The sequence below is a fragment of the Xiphophorus hellerii genome, chromosome 19, assembly GCF_003331165.1.
Source record: "Xiphophorus hellerii strain 12219 chromosome 19, Xiphophorus_hellerii-4.1, whole genome shotgun sequence".
Classification (NCBI taxonomy): domain Eukaryota; kingdom Metazoa; phylum Chordata; class Actinopteri; order Cyprinodontiformes; family Poeciliidae; genus Xiphophorus; species Xiphophorus hellerii.
Genome location: NC_045690.1, coordinates 11,739,964 through 11,762,815, shown reverse-complemented (window position 1 = coordinate 11,762,815; position 22,852 = coordinate 11,739,964). Strand labels below are relative to the sequence as shown.

The following is a 22,852-nucleotide window of genomic DNA, read 5'->3' as shown; positions in this document are numbered from 1 at the left end:
TGCCGAGCTGAGCTGGTTCCCAGCACGGTTCGGTCCGTCTGGAGGTAGCACAGAGTGACCCGTTTGCAAACAGAGCCTCATGTATGGCCTGCCCCCAATGTCCAGCGGGGGATGACTGCTGGCATAGTTTGGGGGCGAAAGGGTTCCCATGTCACAGCTAAGGGCATATTGTTGCTTTGAGCATGCTTTACAACATGTTTTTATTTTTACTTCTCTGACTAGCCTCTTGACTCTTGAGAGACCTTTAATTTCTGGTCCCACTCCGCTCACTGTCAATCTCAGCCTCCCCTGGGGTCATTTCCATCCATGGGAACATTGGTTGTGACAGTGGATCCCCCTGGGAGATGGTACAGGGTAGATCTTGACAGAAGGGCATAGTTTTGTCATTCAAAAATCGTCTATTGCAGCTAAACTGAGACAGTTTGGGGTTATGGGTAGGTATTTCATTAGGATTCAACTCCTTGACAGCCTGTAGCTCTCTGCACAGCCAGGCCACTCCGTCTTTATCTGAGACGTCATGATTGGAAGGCTGCTTTGCGACCTAAAGGAGGGGGTCTATGCTCCAGGACCTTGATGATCTAGGTGAGAGCAGGATGGCTGATTAAGAGCCAGGATGTGCGTTAGACATCCTCTGATGTTCAGGAATTCTCTCATTAAAGAAGGTCATGTTGACGGCGAGAAAGAATCAGCCGGCGGAATAAACAGGGGTGGCTCCTCCGGCAAATTCAAATAAACACACTTCATTTACTCAACATGGAAATGCAGCTCACAAATATGTACATGTCTTAATTGCGCAACATCCTGCAGACCTTTCCAGAAATGTTCCTTCTGATTTGAAGGACAATAGGACATTTTCTATTATTACTTCATTTATAGTCTACTACATGTATAAGTAGACTAGAACTGCTCTTTGGGGTTTAGTGTATCAGAAAACAATATAAATGTGATGATGCCAGGAAGCTGAAACATGATTTAGAAAAGTGTAAAATGAGAAAATACCTTCCAGCTAGCCCGCTGCAGAGCGCTCTTTCCTCAATAGCCTGAATTGCTGCAATTAGCCAGACCATTGACATATTTGTTCGATGTACGGTTCAGTGCTAGAGCCACGTCAAGGCCCTGATCTTGTTGATGTTGCTGTTTTTCTTTTCCCCCTTTTTCCTTTTCCTCACTCCTTCTTTCTTTCTCATGTCTGACAAATTGTTTCCAACTAATTTACGATGTTTAAACTGTGGGAGAACAATACCTCATGGACAAAACACGGCGTAAGTTCCGCCGCATGTCCCCGAGAGGAGCGAGGCGCTTGCAGGAAACACTTGCTGAGATAACAAGATAGTTAGGAAAGCAGGGGCTGCTGAAGGTCCATTCAGAGGGCTGCAAAGAGGAAGAGAGGGCACTGGACATGGACATAAATGTCAGTGATAACTTAAGTCTAAACATGAACACCATATACATTTGAAACCAGAAGTTTACGTACACTGAGTAAAAGGATGTGTTCACCTTTTTTGTTTGAAGTTAAATCAGACCAAACATCTCCTGTTTTAGATCAAGTGGAGTTCTCAAAATCATGTCTGCTCTCCAAATGCCACAATAATCAAAGAAAGAATATGTCAGATTTATTATTAATGTCATATAGATCTACTTTTCTCAGGTGTCCTAGCAAACTTGTTGGGGTGTGCCTACCAGCTTTACCCAACAGTGATATTTTTACCTGTTTTTCTTTGGAATATGGTAAAAATTTCAGGCTGAAGGGATGATGGAGTAATTGTGGTCATTAATTCGGAAGTCTTCCTACAGATTCTCAACTGAATTCAGATCTAGACTGAAACATTCTAACAAATTAATACAAGTCAAAATAAACTATTCCATTATAGCTCTCCACACTTTTCAGTAAAATATTTTAAAGCCATTTACCCCTTTTTTTCCCTTCCGCTTCACAATGATACCCATAATTATGTTGGACTGTCACTTACAATCCCAGTAGAAGACAGTGAAGTTTGTGTTGGTAACATGACAAAATATGAAGAAGTTCAAGGGGTAACTTCACAGCACACATTGAGATTAAAATGTTCAGACTAAGATTCCCTCGACTTAACATCAGAACAACCTCAGACCAGATCAAACACTCATGATTGCTTCCAACGATGAGGCAGCTATAGATTACAAAGCAGGGGGCAGAAGTGTGTTTATTTGCTTAGACAGCCATGCAAAAGATCAATGGATCAGTCTCCATGTGTCTTCCACACGTGCTCACACTGTTCAGCCCTCTCTCCTGGTGACAGCTGATGTTTGACCAAACAGTTTGGATGCACATCTGCACAGGCTGATTATATGTATTTAGCCCAGATAATAATTTCTGGACCTTGTGCGCCGTGTAATTACAGGCAGCACCTGTGTCTAGCCCACCTGCAGTCATTATTATGAATGCCAAACGGCAATTTAACCATAATTATATCAACAAGGGAACAGAAATGAAACATTGAACTACTGTATGGCTTCACTATTGTAAAAAATATCCTACGCTTGTTTTACTAGAAGTACTGTCGCTGCAGGGTTCCCAGAAACCAGCAAATCAGGGAAATTTAGTTCTTGCCAGCTAGGTTAAGGTTGAGCAATATAGGTGACATGGAGGACAGCAGAATCAGGGTTATCAGTCAAGCTAATTGATGAGTGTACTTGTTGTTGCTGTGCCCAAGTATAGGCCAGAAGAGGAAAAGGAAGGCAGTCTTCAAGGCTGCCATGTTTGTGTTGTGAGGATAGGGGTGAGAGGTCGGTTCAGAGCTCCGACTCATTAGCTTGTTGCTCTGATCCCCGTGTTTGAGTTGAAAGAAGGAGGGTGTGGGCGATGCACAAATTCAAGTCATTCTGGTGAGAAAGAAGACGCAAGGAAGTGACAAAGCTCTCCTAAGATCAATGAACGTACTGGAAAAAGGAGTGGCCCTGGAGGCAGGCAATATGGGCCGGGCCACAGGGAGCTGTGGGGAGACAACGTAAACAAGGAAACCACCTGATGTGAGCGGGGTCAGATAAATGCTCTGCTCCCCTCACAGGCAGGTGCTTCCTGAGTCCTGCTCTCTCAATCAGCCGAGCTGCACTGCCCCTGTCGCTGCTCGCTCTTCTTCTGTTTTCTCAGTCCGAGGCGACGTATCGTGATAAGCAAGTATTTGAGATCGAACTGACACTGCTGCCTTTTTTCCTTACACATAAGATCCCAAAGCAAACAGTGTGGGAAGAGTAAAAAACAGTGCACATAAGGTGATGATGGCCATAAAGGCAGTAAAGATAAGAACAGCTTGCTCTTTGTAAATACATATAATGGTAGGAACATTTAACAAGCAGATAAATGGCCTTCAGCTTCAAAAGGGACAGTCAGATGATATGTGCAGATTGTACAGACTATTCTGCTTCCAGCCTCTTTTCTCTAAGCTCACCTCTTCTCCTGCTCATTTTCCTCCCCTTCGTTCCTTTTCGCTTTGCTGGTTGGTCTTGGATTGTTTTGTGCTGTCCAATGAGGAAGGAAGTCGGTGTGAGAAAGTGCCTGTTTTTTTGGGACCAACAGGAATTGGCCTCATCACAAGAGGTTCCTTTTTTTGCTGCTGGAACAATGCACTGGCGTCACACCCCTCAACTGGACCTCGGCATTTCACATGGAAAAATGTTCCCAGAATTCCGCTCCCAGGCTCGGGGTAAGGCCGAGGATGGGGTGAGGGCGAGAGGGCGGGAGGTGGAGGGCGAGAGGGCGGGAGGTGGAGGGCGAAGGCTAACTGTTAGCACAGTTTGACTGACAGACACTCGTCCCAACCATGACCAAGGAAGTCTCACTTCTATATTCATGACGTCTGAGGAGAAGCTCAAAACATCCTTGAATGTTTGGTCGACCAACATTTAATGAAGCCTTCAGAGACATCATGTAAACCTTATTATTCAACTCTTTCTTTTGCTTGTCAACTAAGGTCGATCAGAATAAAAAAAGCAAATATTAACCACTGTTTGGTGTTTGGCTGATCTCACAACAGAGTCAGCATCTAGAAACTCTGACATGAGCCTCGTTTCAGGAAAAGCGTCCCCACAGCATGATACCGCCACCACTATGTTTCAGTGTAGGTATGGTTTGTTCAGGGGGGTATAAGAATGCGCTCTCTCCATGTATGCGTATATACTGTACATGCACCCTGCTATTTGTTTTATGTGTTTTGCCCAACAGCTTCTGAGTAAGATCTTGCCAATTTATAGAAAAGTATAAATATGAATTGAGACAGAAAAAGTTCAAGTCTTTTCAAGATTTTTTATAGAGTTTTTTAAGTGCTTTTTAAGGTTTTGTTTCAAAACATAACAAAAAATATTATTTTTACTATTATTATTATTATGTGGGCAATTGTACCTTAAAATTTCAAATTATTTGTTAAGACATAATTTATTAATTGGATTGTAAAAATGTTGCAAAACTGTATTTGTTTTGTAATCAAATTTTATGTTCTTAAGAAGGAAGTAAACAAAATTTCCCACACATTAAGTGACATAATAAAAGCAAAATGCAGTTTTATTGTTCTTATCAAGCTACACATGAGCTCAAAAGAAGCTTTCCTGCCAGAAACTATACTTGGGTCTATTACATGAGCCCCCAAAACTTTTGTATTATATGGATTGCAACGCTTTGTTCATTTGCTATTGCACAGAGGTTTCAAGAAGCTATTTTTTCTGCACTTATAGTATCAGAGCCATTTATCATTATGACTTGAGTAATTATGGTTTATATGAAAACACAAACCCTGAGCAGAAAGATTGATTTACATGGCACAATAAATGATTTATGTATATCAATTAAGAATGGACTGGTTCCTAAATGGAAACATTAGAAAATGAAGTGTGTGCTTGTAAATCCATTTGCTCTGGCACCATATTTTAGGTTTGTTTGACATAAGGAATAAGATTCTAATAAGTTACCTATCAAAGGTCTGATCTGATCTTTCAAAGGTTTCTACAATGGGGTTTCTGAGACATGACAGATGTTACAGAGTAAGCTCAGTAGATCAGCTGAAAAGACGTCTAATGTAACACGATGCCCACTAACTTACTGTCCACAGGAACAAAAGCTGGTCCTGTGAATGCATACATCTGTAACCTGTGCAGAGCACTGTCGACAAGACCATCTATAAGTTCTGAGCTGACTTTGATAACAGTCTCTTCACACAAAAGACTTTGCATCTGTTGTTTGCCTTGCAACCTGGAGATGAGTTTGTGTGCATGAACCCACTGAGTGCTCATAAGGTCAGCTCTAGTTCAGCCACATGTATGAAATCCAAACAAGAGTCATGTTTCATGATGATAATGGCTTATGACTGGTGGTAAACACAGGTACAGATAAGTGGACTTTCTTTTTTTTTTTTTTTAGACTTACTAAAAAATTATTTTGCATCCACATGTATCCACAAGCAAGTTTTAAATGATAATTGTATTTATTCATTAGAGGGAAAAAAAATTCAAAACCAACTTGGTTCTGATTGAAAAGCTCACTTGTATCATGAATTTACTGGGTTTCACCATGCTTTTTGCTTACTTTTTACAAGCCACACCAAGTCCTGATTACGATTACTGCCTAAAGTGTATTAAACTGAACTAAAGAAATCCAAGGATCTGGAAAGGTTTACAAAGGCATTGCTAAGGCTTTGGATTTTAACAAACCACAGTGGGAGTCATTTTCCTAAGTAGAGATGATAACAGATGGTGGTCAACCTTCCCATGAATACCGGCCCAACCAAAATTACTCTATGAGTGTATGAACAACTCAACCAGGAGTTCACAAAAGAGCCAGGGTCAACATTTAAGGCACTACATGCTTCACTTGCATCAGTTAAGGTTAGAGCTCATAATTTAACAGAAATAAATAGTCTGGGCAAAAACCGCATCCATGAGAGAGTTCAGAGGCCAAAACCAAAACTGAACAAAAATAACACAGAAGCATATGTTAGTTTTGGTATAAAACATCTTGATGATCCCAAGATTTAAAAAAAAAAATCTAATGCAGACTGAAGAGACAAAGTGGAACTTTTTGGAAGGTGTTATATTACATTGTGGGATATGTCATATAAAACTAATGCTGTGTTTACTGTATATCTCAGACAGGGTAGAGGATTGGGTGGTACAGCAGGTGGCCGTGGTTCTGGAGGTTCCCAGTTCAAACCCTGTTCTTGCTTTGTGGCAGTCCTGATATGGACTTTACCTGGCTCCTTCCTGACACCGGGGGTTTACTTTTTGATCTATTATGAATGACTAAAAAATACAGTAAATAAAATCAAGGCTTTAGAAGATCTTAGTCAAAGTGTTTGATGCTTGAACACCCTTTGATGTGACTTAATTAAAGCAAGAGTGGACCACAAAAGCCGTAAAAGGGGCTAACACTTTTTTTCACTCACAAAAGAAAAAACTGTAAAAAATACCTAACTAGTATAAGAAGTAGGATCAAGAGTAGCCCCGAAACAATTAAATAACAATTGCAAATTTAAACTCATTAATGAAAAAAAAAAACAAAAAAGGCCATCTTGTATAAATAGAGTGATTTACTGTTCTTCTGTGTACAGCTGAGGTCATGTGTCCATGCTCGGGAAGTTGGGGGGAAAAAACAACAGATAAGAGATCATTAAGTCTCTGGATAATTAAAGCAAAGCTGCGAGCCCTTATCACTCCACATCACAGGATCTAACAGCATACCGAGGTGAAATTACATGACGCTAATCATGCTGATGGTGTCCAGTGATTATGATGAATTTCCCCCACAGAGACACTGAGGCCAGAGCTTTGAAAAACTTCTGAAGATTAATATTGGCTTTCCTTTCAATGGAAGATCCTGTTTCTCACAGCAGAAAGGAAGAAAACGGAATAAAAGCCATATAAAACTTTATGAACACAGACTACAAAGCATCCAGTTAATCCACCTGTTCACACCTCCTGTGAACAGGTAGATTGACAAGTGAATTGCAGGCCAGGGATTTACAATCCCAGGCTGTTTTCCTGGCTTGATGACATTGACAGCCCTCTTCACACCAGCACGCTTTTCCTTCAATTCCATTTATCTCTTTCCTTTTCCTGCTGTGCGGTTTTGTCCTGCGTAAAGCGATGATGCTTTGACTCTGGCGAGGGAGGATTTCCTCAAAGCCCCAGTAGCTTCTTCTGAACAACCTCACACTGGTGATCGCTCGAGGATTGCGTGGACATTGAAAACATGTTTGGGTTTCACGTGCGGTGCCTGGGAGAGTCCTTTATTTTCTGTTCAAACACCAGCAGCAGGAGGACAATAGGACCAAGAAAAGGGCACGAGCATCTGCTATAATGAAACCCTGATGTGGGCTTCATCATTTTATAGTTAAGGTCGATATAAGAGAAGGGTATTTGAGTAATTTACATAACCTTCCTGAACTGAGGAATAGAGTTGTGTTAATTCACTCAAAACCTAGGATTGTGCCTTTCCATGAACACACCATCGCCACCTTAAAATATGGTAAAGGTTTATATGTATGGTATCACTGATAGTACTTAGACTGTCTTTAGTGGTACTCACAGTAGATGTTGATAACTATTTGTACTGTAAGTACAAATTGGCAGTAATGTTGGGCTAATAACTAATAGCAGCCAAAAAAGAGAAGTAGCTTTGACAGTCTGATGCTAGTTTGATGTAAAGTGAAGTAAAAAGTTAGGATGCACTAGAATGTGAACTAAGAACAACTGCTGGTGGCTACTTATTCTGCGTCCTCTTTACCTATAAATTGCATCTACAAACAATATCTAACCCAGCTTGTCAGTTGCGCTTTTAAGTTTCCTATTGCTTTTATTCATTTCTGTCAATGGAGAGTTGGCTCTTTTCAGTTGCTGTTAAGAAAATTGAGGAACTGCATTGAATTTTATCTCGACCTTAAATTTTGATAATTTCACGCATTTTGATTGGTTGAGGAGCAACAGTTGCTTCTCCCAGGCACTATGTTTCCCACTGTGTGGGAAACATTTAATAAGACATAAAGCCCAACCCTGCACTTATTACTGCATTTAAATGCGTGGCAGCCATGCTGAATTTCCAGTTTAAGTTAGTGAGGAAGCTGAGTTTTTCAATCGATTTTTTTTATCTCTGAATTTTGACTTTTGTTTTTTTAAACATGCTGCACAAGTGGATAAGAATACCGTTCTCTGTTGATTTTGTTCACAACTGTGCCAATGTGCCACACTGAGTCCCAATGAAATGCGCTGATGTTCAAGGAAAACTGATCAGTTTGCAGGCATGATGTAATGGTGACACCAAATGTCCTTTTAAACCTCCACTCAGATATAGTGACACCTGCGTGAATCATGTTATGATGTCAGCCAGTGAAGCTTGTTGTTTGTTGTGTTGTAAAGATGTAGTGGTGCAGACACAGGCATATTTTGTCAACAGCATCGAAAGAGGGTGGTTGGAAAGTTCCAAAAAACCTGAAGGTCTCTTATTAAAAGGCAGCCACCATATCAGATACTTTGAACTGAAGCTGAAGCTTTAAGCTGATTGAAAACAGACCATAATGATACTCTTCACTTAGTAACCTGTTTCAGATGTTTAATTGCTTGCAAGATGAAACAGATTTTCTCGGTTTATGCATATCAAGTCCTTGCCTCTTCAAGTACAGCCTAATATGCAATGGTTTAAACAAACTCGTCTCTTAAGGGGGTATTTTCTGAGCATGCCGGGGGAGTATTACGTTACAACAGGACAGCGTGGTGCTTTGAGAAAAGGAAGCAAAGCCCTTGTTTTTCTAATTGCAACAGCAGGTGATTTCTCCTCCCAGAATAGCATGCTCAGATGCCTCGAATCCACTGGCAGGCGCACATCAAAAGCCTCCCATTGATTGGCCGAACAGATTGGGGCATAGAGATCAAATGTGCTGTAAAGAAGTGTTAAACTGCTCCACATCAAATGGGGGCAGATTTCTAAGAAATTGGGGGGTGAGGTAGGGACATCTGTTACCACTGTAGCTAATTTCTGACTGCAGTCGCCCATTGTTTGTGTTCACCGAACGGTGGCCACAGCAGGTCAGGACTGAGAACAGAGGTTAGATGAAGAGGAGAAAGTAGAGCTAATGTGGAAAAAAACAACTGATATTTTGTAGTCATTTTACAAGGTTAACCTTTCACATTTGTGTCCAGTTTACAGGAAAAAACCTATAAACAAGGCATGTTTTTGTATATATGCATTCAGCTATGGAAAATTCCACCTGAGATTTTTTAATCTTTGGAAAAAGTGTGTGACAAATCATCATATTTTTCATATATTTTGTAAATAAGTATCTACAGTTTGTTGATGTGACATTTTGAGCAGCTTAAAATTTCCTTGCAGTTCCATTCATAATATACTTACACAGTTTGTTATCTTTCAACCACAAATTTCCATATATTTTATCAGGATTTTATCTGATACAGCAAAGTAAAGCGGGACGTAATTAGAAAGAGGAAGGAACATGGTGCAAGTTTGGCTTGTATATATATTTAGCCTCCCTCAGTCAAAACTTTACAAAACCATGTTTCGCTGCAACTACACCACTGCAACTACAAAACTTCAAACAAAGCTAAAAGTTTTGGGGGGATGTTTTTCATTTTTGCCACAGATGTTCAGTTCTGATTAATCTGGACTTTGACTGGGACATTTACACCATTATTCTTTAATCTAAGTGCTGGAGCTCCGAATGTGTGTTCAGGTCGTTGTTCTGCTGGAAGGGGAACCTCTGCCCTAGTCCGGAGTGTTTTGCAACCTCTAACAGCTTTTCTTCCAAGGTGTTGCAGTATTTAGCTGTATCCATCTGCCTACAAACTCACCAGCTTCCTTGTCCCTGATGAAGAATAGGATCCCGCTGCCCCAGCATAATGCTGCCACCATTTTATTTTGCTGCAGTATTATGTTTTCATATTCGTTCAGTATTCATCTTCATACCTATTTACATGTGAGGTAAAAAGCTTTTTTGTCATCTGATCACTTTCTTCCAAATGTTTGCTGGGGTTTCTACTTGATTTATTTAGATATGCCTTTCTTTTTGTCACTCTTCCATAACCAACTCTTGTTCTGTTGACAGATTCTGCCACCTGAGCTGGATCTCTGCAGCTCCTCCAGAGTAACAATAGCCCACCCTCCTTTCTTTTATTAGACTAGACATTAGGTTTGCAGTTCTTTTGTACTGGAACTGCAAATGACCTCCCCCGTTATCATAGTAAAATGGGGAGGTGATTCATAAAATTATTTTTAAAACAATTTACCCATTTTCATCCACTTCCCAGTAATAAACTATCTTGTGTTCTATCACATAAAATCCCCAAAAAATAAATTAAAGTTTGTGGCTTTTTAACACAAGAACAATTTTTTAAAAGGTGCAAGGAGGATTAATGCTTTTGCAAAGCCCTGGAAAAATACCAACTCATCTTGTGACTGATGAGATTTCAAACATGTTTTAAGAAACTATAACTTGTAATGAAGGCTGTCTGGGAACAGGCATTAGTCTTTCAAATAAGCAAACAACTGCGGCAGACGGGTTCTCATTAAAAGCAAGTTTCCTAATAAGTTCATACAAATCCTTTCAACGCCTTTCACTTCCAAATCAAAATGTTATTTTTCAGGGTTTAATGCCAGCTGAGAAGACGTAGAACAATCAGGAGTCAGCTTCACAAAACAGTGTCAGAGAGAAAAATGATGCTCCACACAAAGCTGCAGATGGAGCTGCGGTGGGCCAGCGTCTGTCTCCAAGGCTGTGTTTGTTCTAGCCAGAAAAAGAGCCTGTTATTGTATTGTTTGCATTGGCCTGGAGTAAATAACCCCCACACTAAATTACGCTTTTAATTCAGGCCCAGGGTTTTTGCATTGTTTACATAGCTACAATCATATTAAAAGGGAGATAAAAATCACACAGATCAATATGTAAATATACAAAGGGAGCCCGAATGCATCACCAGCATGGCACTTCTCCATATCAGATCCAAGCCAGTGTTTTTTCTTCACGCAGCCAAACCAAGCATCGCTGCGTGTTTAGCACAGTCCATTTGCTTTACATGGAAATGTAACCTGAGCTGCAGAAGAAGAAACTTTACCCACAGGCCATCAAATATTAAAGTGTATGTATGTTTTGACGTGCAAGAAAGGAGGCACCGTTACTCTACACATTTCTCCCATATCTGAAGAGATTGATGAGGCTCTAGAGTCTCTGGCGGCTTCATAAACTAGTGATTTGGCCTGCAGATTAGTGAATTAAGGTCAGTTCTGAACACAAACCAGAACAGGAATACGTGCTTTAACCGCTGCAGAAGGCTGCGCTGATCCAGCACAGGATCTGTGTGGTACAGTCAATGGTGGGAACGGCAAATACTTCAATGCAACAGAGTTATGAGATGTCCGGGCCTCTTACTCACGCTGCTGCACACTCAATAGTCCATTGTCTCGTGCTCTGAAGTCAAACCTCAAAACCTATAAGTCAGAGGTGGGGGGTAAGACATGAAGTCACTTCGGCAAGAGAGCGGTTTCAAGCCACATACCTTTTTGGTTGGGGAACTCTCGTCGAATCCTGTTCCCTCACTGTAAATCCTCCCAGAGAGGCGGCTCTGCTGCTGGGGTGATAAAGTTAACAAAGTCTGTGCCCTGCATGAGCTTTCATGTGATAATACACCCATATGGAATTTGAATTTATTTACTCAACAGCCTTTATATACTCCTCTCTGAGTTCATTTTTTCTTTATCCCTTTTGGAACAACATGCATGCAGACGAATGGCTTTAATATTATTTTTTTTAAACATGCCTCTTGTGCATGTTAGGTCAACAAACAGTCTGATAGAATGATAGTCTGATAGAATGTCAGCTTTAATTTACAGGCTCAGAGCATGGTGGACTGTGCAGTAAGAACAACTTGATTTATTTTTTTTGTTTAAAATAAGCATAATAAACAACTTCCTGCGAAACGTATGGTGTCTTTTCCCCCTTGCATCACGTAAGTGTGCATGGATGGCTTTTCCAAATCATTCAGAAAGAGAAATAAATCAAACTGGCAGAACTGGTGGTATAATATTACCTATAAGAAGTATTAGTCTCCAAACATTTACAGTGAGAAGAGGAATAGTTGTTTTTGCTTCGCTATGCATCGGTAAGTTTCTCAAATTGGGGTTTCTCAGCTGATTTAAGACAGACAAAGTGTTTACAGTATGTCTCTATTATCTTATATAGAGTTCTTTTTTATCTTCTAAAATAAACACGAAAAAGACAAAGAAATAACACGAGTCTGAAACATAATTTCTTTAGTTTCCCTTCTTGTGACAAAAAAAATAGGAGTTTGAAAAATATTTCCCTTCGCTTAGAGCTTTTTACTTTTTACTTTTTGTCACATTTTTTGTCACAACCTTCAATGCATTTTATTAGGGTTTCATTTAAAAGACCAACACAAAATAGTGAATAAGTATAAAATCCAAGGAAAGTCTGGAAAGTATGGTGTTTATTTAAATTTATATCCACGCTATGATATCTTTACTGTGTTACCCCAAAATAAAATCCTGTGCAACTATTTGCCTCCAGAAGTCACCAAATTAAGAGTCCAACAGTGCCTAATCTAATTTCTGCTGTTTATTAAAGAATACTAGTGAACAAAAAGTACCATGAAAACAAAAAAAAAAAGAAAAACATAAAACATGAGGAAAAGGTGATCTGGTCAGATGAGGTCAAGATGAACTTTTTAGCCTACCTACAAAACACACACATCACAATGAAAACCCACACATTGGTGAAAACAGCACACTTAGCTCAAGCTTTTCTTCAGAGTGATGGGGAAACAAGATCTGATGAGAACAGATGGAGCTAAAAACAGGGAAAGAAAAGCTGTAACAATCTGAGCTGCAGTGGAATGGTTTAGATCAAAGCATGTCCATCTTTTAGGTTGGATCAGCTAAGAGCTCATACTTTGTGACACTCTTATTAGATCTGAAAAGTAATTTTCACAAACACTGAGCTCTCAATGAGCTTGAGCTATTTTAAAGAAAAAATAATTTCCTATACATGCAAAGCTGGTGGAGACATTTAAAAGGTTGATCTAACACAAATTTCTGATTCGTTTTCTGATTAGAAAACCAGTTTTCTGCTTTTATTTAAAAAGCATTTAAATGTATAATTATTCTTTGGTTTCACAATATGCCCTGCCCTGTGTTAGTCTATTGCAAACAATAGATTGTGGCTTTTTTCACAATGCTCTGTACATCCAGAGGAGAAATATGTGACAACAGGTGAATTTAAAGACAATTTTATAAAGACTTGCACTGGATATGTTGATGTTTACACTCCAAGCAGAAAGGAAGGTGGAGAGGACAGTGGGTGGTGTTAACTGCCGGTATATAAAGCAGGAGGGGTCAGACGCCCCTCACTGGGAGCCACCATGCGCTGATGCTCCGTCACATGCTCTCATCACTGTTGGCAACACAAGCCCCGCATCAGCACAGCAGAGTCAGACACCAGCCGACCGGCACGATGGATGGGCCACATAAAGACCGCAGAATGACTCACTTGTGGATATTGACGTTACTGATGATAGTTTAACGTCTAGCACTGGATAGATAACTCGGTCTTTTTGAACTTTTTTTCCCCTCTTCTGGATACGGATTGCGGAGCTGGATTTTATCCCAACAGGGTTTTGAAGAAGGATTATATTTATTGAGTTCAGTGTCTTCTTACTTTTTCTTTTTTTTTCTTCTCTTTTTTTAATTTTATTTCCTTTTTTATTTTTTGCTCTTTTTATTTGGAATTGAAACATTTTTGTGGAAGGGTGAACTGATTTCTGGGATACGAACATAAAACTCTAAAGGATGGCCGATTGGTTCACCTCTATCACCGCAATAGTTATGATGTTATTTACTCAGGTATTTTTTAAAAATTTTAATTAATATCTATTTAAAAAGATATATATCTGTTCTGCGCTCACTCTTAATTCCCTCTTAGGTTTTGGGATCAAGCGTGTTCGAGATAGATCTTCACCACTTTCAAAATACAAAAGCTTTGCTGGCAAACGGACGCAGCTGCAGCACGGATGGCTGCAGGACTTATTTCAGGGTTTGTCTGAAGAACTTCCAGAAGGAGGTGTCTCCTGGAAGGTGCATATTCGGCAGAGCGAGCACACCTGTCTTGGGGACCGACTCCTTCAGCATCCAACCGGACGCGACCGTGAGGCTGCCGCTCAACTTCACCTGGCCGGTGAGAGCACGCGCTGGTCACATTTTAAGGCAAAATGTCAGGAACTCCTCGACTTTAATTACATTATTATTTACCTTAGTTTATACTTCGTAAAAAATAAGGTAGCAAACAATACCCAATTTTTAATTCTGATTAATTATATATAAAACTAACAACAAAAACACGATAATGTATATCCTAACCTTGAATATTTTAATGTTATGATTTTACCATCCATTTTGCTATAAAATTTATTCTAAAGTTAAAGCCAAACTATGCTACTTAATGTTCTTGCTTTATATTATCCCTTATAATGAATCGAAAGCACGTCTAAATATATTATTTAAATACTTTTCACTCTTGTGTATGAAAATGAACAAACAATAATGCAACTTAAACAATTCTGAAACATGCAATGAACTGCTTACCAATCTTCGTTTAGTTTTATTCGTGATTTTGAAAGGATTTCTCTTTCCTCAGGGTGCTTTCTCTTTGGTTATTGAAGCTTGGTATTCTCCTGCAGCGGAGCAGCCCGGAGGTAAGGAGACGCCTGTTGCTTTTGTACCGCTAGAGGGAGACAAAGGTGTGATTGGACTAGGCGTGAAATGTTTGTTCGAATGTTTGTTTTCACAAGGAAATCTTTTCCATACGAATGTTTTATTTGTTGCACTTTTTCGGTTGGATTATGAACTTTTAGAAAAATCATGGATACTTTTCATACTTTCTCTGCTAAATCTTAGGGAGGCATTGATATAAGAAATCGAAAAACGCAGTTTCACCCTCTGAAATAACACATTGCGGGCTTAACTGCATTTTGAGTTTATGCCTTACTTTTTTCTCTACAGATTCCAGCAACCCTGAATCATTGATCAGCTCCTTTGCCACCCAAAGCCAGCTGGGAATAGGGCCTGAGTGGTCCCAGGTTGAACTGACGGGGATGGGGACGAAGACGGAGCTAAGGTACTCATATCGAATCGTCTGCAAAGAAAATTACTACGGGACCACCTGCTCAAGAATATGCGCTCCAAGAGACGACCGTTTTGGCCACTACACCTGCACACCTGATGGTCAAATAGACTGTCTGCCGGGATGGAAGGGAGAATACTGCGATAAACGTAAGCATGAGTGGATGAGGACAAACACTTTGATTTGCGTTTGCTGAAATATGATAAGGATGGTGGTCTTGACTTTGGTTTTAGAGAATGATAGGTTGAAATAAGGATGTAAAGATGCTGCATTAATAGTTTAATTTATGTGGATGTATCTTTTAATCATTTGAACTGTGTGTTCATAATTGTTCTTTTGTCTTTTAAGTATTTGATTGTAATTGATGAGAAATCAAAATTTTTAGTCTAAAGTCTTCATGTTTTACATAAACAGTTACATGCTAAAAATTAACTCAGCTGGTGACAACTGAGCTGTGGATGTGGGTGATATGGCTCTCTGCCCAGGGCGCCCTTATGTTAGAAGGATCCCCGGCTTTAAAAAATCATATGTTTCAGTTGCACCAAAAGAACTTTGTTATTGCTTTTTTGTATGTTCAATCAATGGCCATTGGGCTCCCTTGTGCTGTGCAGTAAAAACATTGAAATATTATATGATCATGCAATGGGAAAGAAAGCATCTGATTCCCATTTTATGCTATGGCCAATTAAAGGGCTATTGTATAGTTTATTTTTCTTAAAAACTTTTCACTTCATATTACTTTACTTCTAGTTTACATTCTACTAACCAAACCTGGAGTGGATTATTCAACAGGGGCTGGATTTCAAAAGGCAGAATCAGGTGGATAGGATCAGTTTTGGTGCCTATTTAAACACACGTTTCTGCTACACATGCAGATTACAGTACAATGACAGCTAAATTCACAGAGACTTCAAAGCTTTCACATCTTCTATTTTAGGTCTTCAAAAACAATCTTTGCACTTCTTCATTCTCAAAGAAGAATTCTCAAAACACCTAGTTTCATAAGAAAGCACACAAAACGCTAACAGTAAATATGGTTGGCCTGTATGTGGCAATGTAACAGTCACTGAGATGTAACATGTTTCAGATGGTGTGCATCATTATTTCCATAAAACATGCCAAGATCAAATGGGTAAATAATTCATCTATAGCATGTATAATGCCTTTGTAAAAGATATGTTTTATATTTGGTGTACCAAAACCTTCAAGGTGTTCTACTTTTCATAAACATAAAAAGAGCATATTACATACACTTTTTTTTAATCATTATTAGCTGATTTAGATTAAAAGAAGTGTTAAAACGGAAACATATGGACTGACCAAAACTAGACTGAATAGTTACCTATTGATTACAGATTTCTGAAACCTTTACTCTTAAAGAAATAGCTCACCCCAGGCTCCATTCATCCAAGAACCGCCACTGCTGTTGAGCCTTAATTTAACTTTCTCTCTGGGCGCGTGCGCTTTAATCCCACGCGGTGGTTGAAGCAGCAGCACGCGCTGGGGTTAATCGCGGCATTATCGGACGCCACGCGCCACTAAATTGAGGGTTTCTTTTGTTGATATGGCGCGGGGCAGCAGCTGCAACCGGGGCTCGAACCGTCCTCTGGAAACAATGGGTGCAGCTGTCCCTGCAAACAGGCATCTGCTGCACTACAGCAGCACGCTGAAAGAGTGTAAAAGCTGTGCAAAATCAGTACAGCACAAGGGAGCAAGTATAATGGGCCTGCAATGAAAGATTCACATATAATAGTAGGAGATCATTATACCTTGATGAAATGCTTATTAACAAAATTTTTATATAAACACTTAATGAATAGAGTGAAACTTTTAATTCCCATTTTCAGCCATCTGCCTTGAAGGCTGCAATGAAAGCAACGGGACCTGTCAAATACCAGGAGAGTGCATGTAAGTATTAAAGTGTGATAATATGTAATGTCATATTAAAGATAAAAAAAATTGCCACTGTTAAAGTGTAATAATGCTGTAAGAAGAAGACCTCAGGGTCTGTACTCTTTCATTTGTTCCTCTGAGTTTTGTTTATGTGTGAGTTTAAGTTTATGTTTGAGCCAACTGTCCTGTTTTGTGTGAACAGATGCAGAGAGGGCTGGCAGGGACTGTTTTGTGATGTGTGTAAACTTCATCCGTCCTGTAAACACGGTACCTGCGAGGAGCCGTATCAGTGCACCTGCAAAGAGGGCTGGGGCGGCATCTTCTGTGACCAAGGTGCTCCATCTTTCTCAAAAATAACAGGATGTTGGATGTTTAAGATAAAGCAATGCACTCTGACATTTCCACTCCTGTTTTTTTTGTTTGTTTTGTTTTGTTTGCAGATCTGAACTACTGCACCAATCACAAACCCTGTGCCAATGGGGCCACGTGCATGAACACTGGCGAGGGTTACTACACCTGCGCCTGCCTGCCCGGCTTCGCTGGGGAGAACTGTGACTTAGAGGTCATGGAGTGTGACAGCAAGCCCTGCCACAACGGAGGCCGCTGCGTGGTGAGTCCGGAAGTCGCTTGCTCTCCTTTCCCACAACACAGGCTTTCCTGTTTTTGTTTTCGCCTTGGTCTATCTGCAGCTCCAGGAGGATGCTATCGATTGTCAAGTCAGTCGATGACCCAGTTCACAGACTATGTACTGGAAATAGAATTCAGACTAAGAAGAATGGAGTTTGTCAGGGCAAGATACAATAAAAAAAAAAAACATTTAACATTTAATTTTTTTTAATAATTTCCCCCTTTTTCTCCTGCAGGACTCAGAGACAGGCTACTCATGCACATGCCCAAACGGGTTTGAAGGGCCACACTGTGAACACCGGATACTGACTTGTGCAGACAGGCCTTGCTTCCAGGGTGGCAAGTGCAAAGAGCAGGACAATGGGAGAAGTTACATATGCGAGTGTCCAGCTGGATACACTGGACTCAACTGTGAGAAGAAAGTGGATAAATGTACATCGCTGCAATGCGCCAACGGTAAAACATCAGCCTCAGGCCCTGAGCACACTTTTACAAAAGTTTTTTAAAACTGAGTGGATTCCTTCATTTGAGCTAGAGCTGGATCCACTAGATACACATCAGTTTTAATAATTTAGGTCTCTTCTTCCATGAAAGATAAAAAGTTTAATTTTTTATCCATCCCGCATAAGGAAATTGGATTCCAGTGATGCATTTTCTGAAACTGTAACCTTTGAAATGCAAATTTTATCAATTTAAATGTATCTATTTGTTGTTTTGGTGTTTAAGAAGATCAAATTAATACTCCTGATTTGATGATGATACCTTTAGTTGCCCTTTATAACATGCCATTTTTAGTGAGAGTTTGTTTTTTAATACTATAAAGCCCTCATAAAGTTTCAGTTTTCCATCCCACATATATAAATTTGTAGATTTGCAGGAGGATGGTGTTTGATCATTTGCATTGTCTCAAAATTACTGTAGTACCCATGCAGCACCACCAGGAGGTGAAAAGGTCAACAATAATTCCATTATAATCTAATCCAAAAAGACCACAAATAAATACGACTTATGTAATAAGTTATTCATCTGAAGCTTAATCAAAACGAAAGGAAACAGATGTGGAACAACCAGTACAAGCCTCTGCTATTATCCTAGTTTTTAGCACAACATTTTCAATTTGGGTCTTTAAAAAGTCTTTAAAGATCAATTTCTTTTTCACCAGAAACCAAATTTTTATGTAGACAGGAGGATAAAAATATCAGAGCCAAAATATTTCATTCATGTACACATATTAAATAACTGCATTGAAACTGTGCCATTTTGTTTGCTTCATTAGGTGGACATTGTGTGGTTCAAGGTAACCTCAGAGTGTGCAGCTGTCGCTCAGGTTTCTCTGGGCTGCGTTGTGAGATCAACATCGATGAATGTGCCAGGAATCCATGCTCTAACGGCTCCACCTGTGTAGACCGCATCAATGACTACACCTGCATCTGCCCTCCGGGGTACATGGGCCGCCGCTGTGACAGGCCCATGAACCGCTGCGCCTCTATGCCCTGCCTCAACGGTGGGACCTGCACCTATGGACCCACAGGCAAGCCCACCTGCCTCTGCGCTGCCCACTACAGCGGTTCCCAGTGTCAGAACAGCAACCAGCGCTCAGCAAACACCTCCAGTCCCAACACCAGTTTAGAGCCCAGCGAAAAGCTGAACTTGGTTGCCGTCGGCTTGGGTGTTGGTCTGGTTACTGTTCTGCTGCTTCTCTGCATGACAGTGTTTATAGTACGCAACAGAAAAAAGCAGAGGGACAAGGAGCTCGACTCTAAGACGATGAACAACCTCTCCAGGATGGACTTTCAGAAGGAGAACCTCATCTCCTCTGTTGAACTAAAGAACACAAACAAAAAGATCGGTCTGGAGGTGGATTGTCCCTCAGAAAAGTCTAACCATAAGTACATCAACAGCTATCAGCTGGACTACAAATCCCCCATGAGGTACAAGGATGAACTGTCACTCCTGGGCAAAGATGAAAACTGTGAAAAGACATTAGAAGAAAGAAAACATTTGAGTAGAATGTACAGGTAAGGACACAGAAAGAGAAAAATAAGCCATCCCAGAGAGATCTTTATGGGTTCTGGTCATTTCACTCATTTGCCATATTGTACTTGTCTGGACTGGTTGTTTTCTACCCAACCTTTTCATCTGCCGCAGAAATATTTTACTAACTTTTGTGCCAACATTGACAACTAGTGCTTTAAGGTTATTTTTAATAATCTACTCATACTTTACTGTGAGGAAATGTGTTTTTTATGGCTTCAGTAAATACCTGCCAGCAAAGTGCTTAGCATTCATTTTAGTTTGATCAGGAATCCTAATACATCACATTTCAGACGTTTTGAACGAGCAAAATGGGGATCACAACCCCAATCAAAAGAAAGAGGGGGTAGTGCAAACATTTCTGAACATAATGGCAAATTAATTTGAATAATACAGTAGATTTCAACATTTCTATGTGCATCTATCTAAAGAAAATAATTAAAATACTTACGACAAAAAGTAATGAACTGATAACAATAACGCCAATATGAAATGAGGGTATGATTTGGCAAAGGAAGAAAGTTTTCATCATTTATGAATTCAGTAACTAATTTCTTACATCTTGTATTTCACAGTGACCTGTCAGACTGTAGAATATCAACAATATGCTCCTCTAAAGAGTCAGTCTATCAGTCTGTCTTTGTAATAGGAGAAGAGAGGCAAGAATGCATCATTGCAACTGAGGTAAGCATTTTCCTAAGAATATTATAGAAAAATTTGTTGATGTTAGTAATTCAATGCGAAAAGTAGAACTTATATGTATTATTAAATCATTGGACGTAAAGCAATACTTAAATATTTATTTCTGTACATTTTGATGATTATGGCAAACCATTGATCTGGAATCCTTTTGTATGAATTACTCTATCAATCCGGTGTTGCATGGAGGAGATCAGCCTGTGGCTCAGCTGGGGTGTTGAGGTTGCTTTGAAAGTGACCTAAAACCAGAATGCTTCTCTGGTGTATTTTATCTTCTTTTTGACAAAACTCCTCAGATTATCTAAGAGTTTTAGGTCTGGTCAATTTTCTGGCCAATCAAAAACAATGATACCTTGGTCATTAAACCAGATATTAGTACAATTGGCAGTGTGAGCTGCTGCCATGTCTGACTGGAAATGGAAATAAACATCTTAATACCGCTTGTTAGGAGAAGGAAGCATGCAGAGCTCTTAAATTGGCAGTGGATCAACACCAGCAGATGGCATGCCTCTCTAAAGCATCATTAACTAATGAAAATTCACACTAAACCTCAAGAAACCTGGACTTAGTGCCTCGGTGCTCTTCCTCCGGACTTTGGGGCCCTGATCTGTTTGTGCACTTTTTACTATCACATTTTTTTCTTTTCGCTTAACTTTCCATTTATATGCTTTGAAAAAGCACTCTGTGAACAGCCATGTTTTGTGGCTTACCCTGATTTTCAATGGTTATTGTTGGTGAACTGTCAAATCATCATTCTTGCCAATGATTGTGTATTTCATAACATAGTCATAACAAATTCTCTGTGTTAAAATATTTTTTTACTATTATTGGCTATTATTCAGCTTTTTTGAGGTACTACGTGATGTTATAGATTAAGGAGATGTACCACTTAACCCACAAAAAAAGCTTACTTTAGTATTTTCATCTGACAACTGAGACTAAAAGTGATTTGTCTTGGTTTCTTCCAGGTATAATAATCAGAACGTGTTTGTTATTGTGAAGAGTGGATCCCTTGCGGACTGTTTACACGTGTGAAGAGACTGGGATTTATTTAAAACGCAAGTTGCTGCTGTTGAAAACTTGATAACTGGATGTGCTCTCTGACTAGAACTGACCTAAAGCGAATAAGCCTTTGAGAATGTACAGACCGAGGCTCATGGATCTGCCTTTGACTGTTGCAACTCAAACCCTCCACTGCTCTGTCCAGCTTAACCGCGAAGCAACAAGAAGCCACTGTTTCTGTGCCGATTAGGACGAGAAGAATGCTCACATAATTCAGCTGTAGCATGAATCAGGATTATTTCTACTCTTTTTGACCTGCACTGTACTATGCAAACAAAAGAAGGACACACACACACAAAAAAAAAAAACTACTGAAAACGGTTTATTTGTGAGGGATATATTTGGGATTCTGTAAAACAAATCTGTTTTCATAAAGAATGTATGATCACAAAAGCCTTAAATTTGTGTAGGAAAACCATTTTTGCCCCGCCTTATCTTGAGTTCTTTGCACAGCAACTTGGTGGTAACCATAATTGATCAGGCGATGCAAAATAAAAATAAAAAAAACAAACACTAAAATACCATGCAGGGAAATTTATTACTGGGCCTTGTCTGTTTTATGCAAACTCACCCCAATAAAGACAAAGACACATGTGAAGTGACTATCATACCAAGGACGCCTTCAGTGGAAATTGCTGAATCAATAATGCTATTTTGTAAGATTAGTATTTCATTTGTAATTTAATTATACAAAGCACTGATCTTTCTATGTTTTATAAGATTGTTTTGTATATAATGTATATTTATATGTTGAGAATAGATGTGTTTTAAGTTGATGCCACCAAAATGGCAAATTTGTCTTTTTGTGTTTTATTTTATTAATATTATTATTATATATATTTTTTATTTTGCTATAAAAAAGACATGCAGAACACATATCTGGTACACTGTTTATTTGTGGGTTGTCTGTGAGTTTCTTGTGGTCGAAGTAGAGATTTTACATTAAATCGTCCATAAGCTCTGTCTGTGTCAGCTGACCTGAAACGCGGCTCATAGATGCGTTAATATTTGCCCTGGTCGGTTTTGTCATACTGTGTCCATAGTGGCGTTGTGTCAGTTTGATGTGAAAACAATGTGCAAGCATCCATTCAGTGGACAAGATTGTAAATGAAAACATTCACATGAAAATATCTACTTAGAAGGTGTATGTGAAAATAAAGGGGCCTTATGGTCTTAATGCTTTACTGCTTAACGTAGCAGCTGCTGTACCTTTATCTCTCTGGTTCTTATCATCAGTCATATTCTACGAAAAAGAAAACGAAGGCGAAATTATGCGCTGCGCACACTGCTGGTCATATTTCTTACCAAACCTGGTGACGATTTGGAAAAAAAAAAGTCCTTATTCAGGTCTATTGCAGTAGAATAATTACAACCTG

At 39.5% G+C, this 22,852-nt stretch overlaps 1 protein-coding gene across 1 annotated transcript; it reads left to right on the top strand.

Annotated features, from left to right (window-relative positions):
- The first annotated feature begins 13,383 nt into the window (after nucleotides 1-13,383).
- Nucleotides 13,384-22,684, top strand: LOC116709542 (delta-like protein 4). Its single transcript, XM_032548150.1, has 11 exons — nucleotides 13,384-13,885; nucleotides 13,965-14,216; nucleotides 14,676-14,733; nucleotides 15,041-15,310; nucleotides 17,009-17,069; nucleotides 17,257-17,387; nucleotides 17,495-17,664; nucleotides 17,918-18,137; nucleotides 18,958-19,699; nucleotides 20,291-20,399; nucleotides 21,383-22,684. The coding sequence occupies exons 1-11, from the start codon at nucleotides 13,832-13,834 to the stop codon at nucleotides 21,386-21,388; spliced, it is 2,073 nt and encodes a 690-aa protein (XP_032404041.1). The 5' UTR covers nucleotides 13,384-13,831; the 3' UTR covers nucleotides 21,389-22,684.
- The last annotated feature ends 168 nt before the right edge of the window (nucleotides 22,685-22,852 follow it).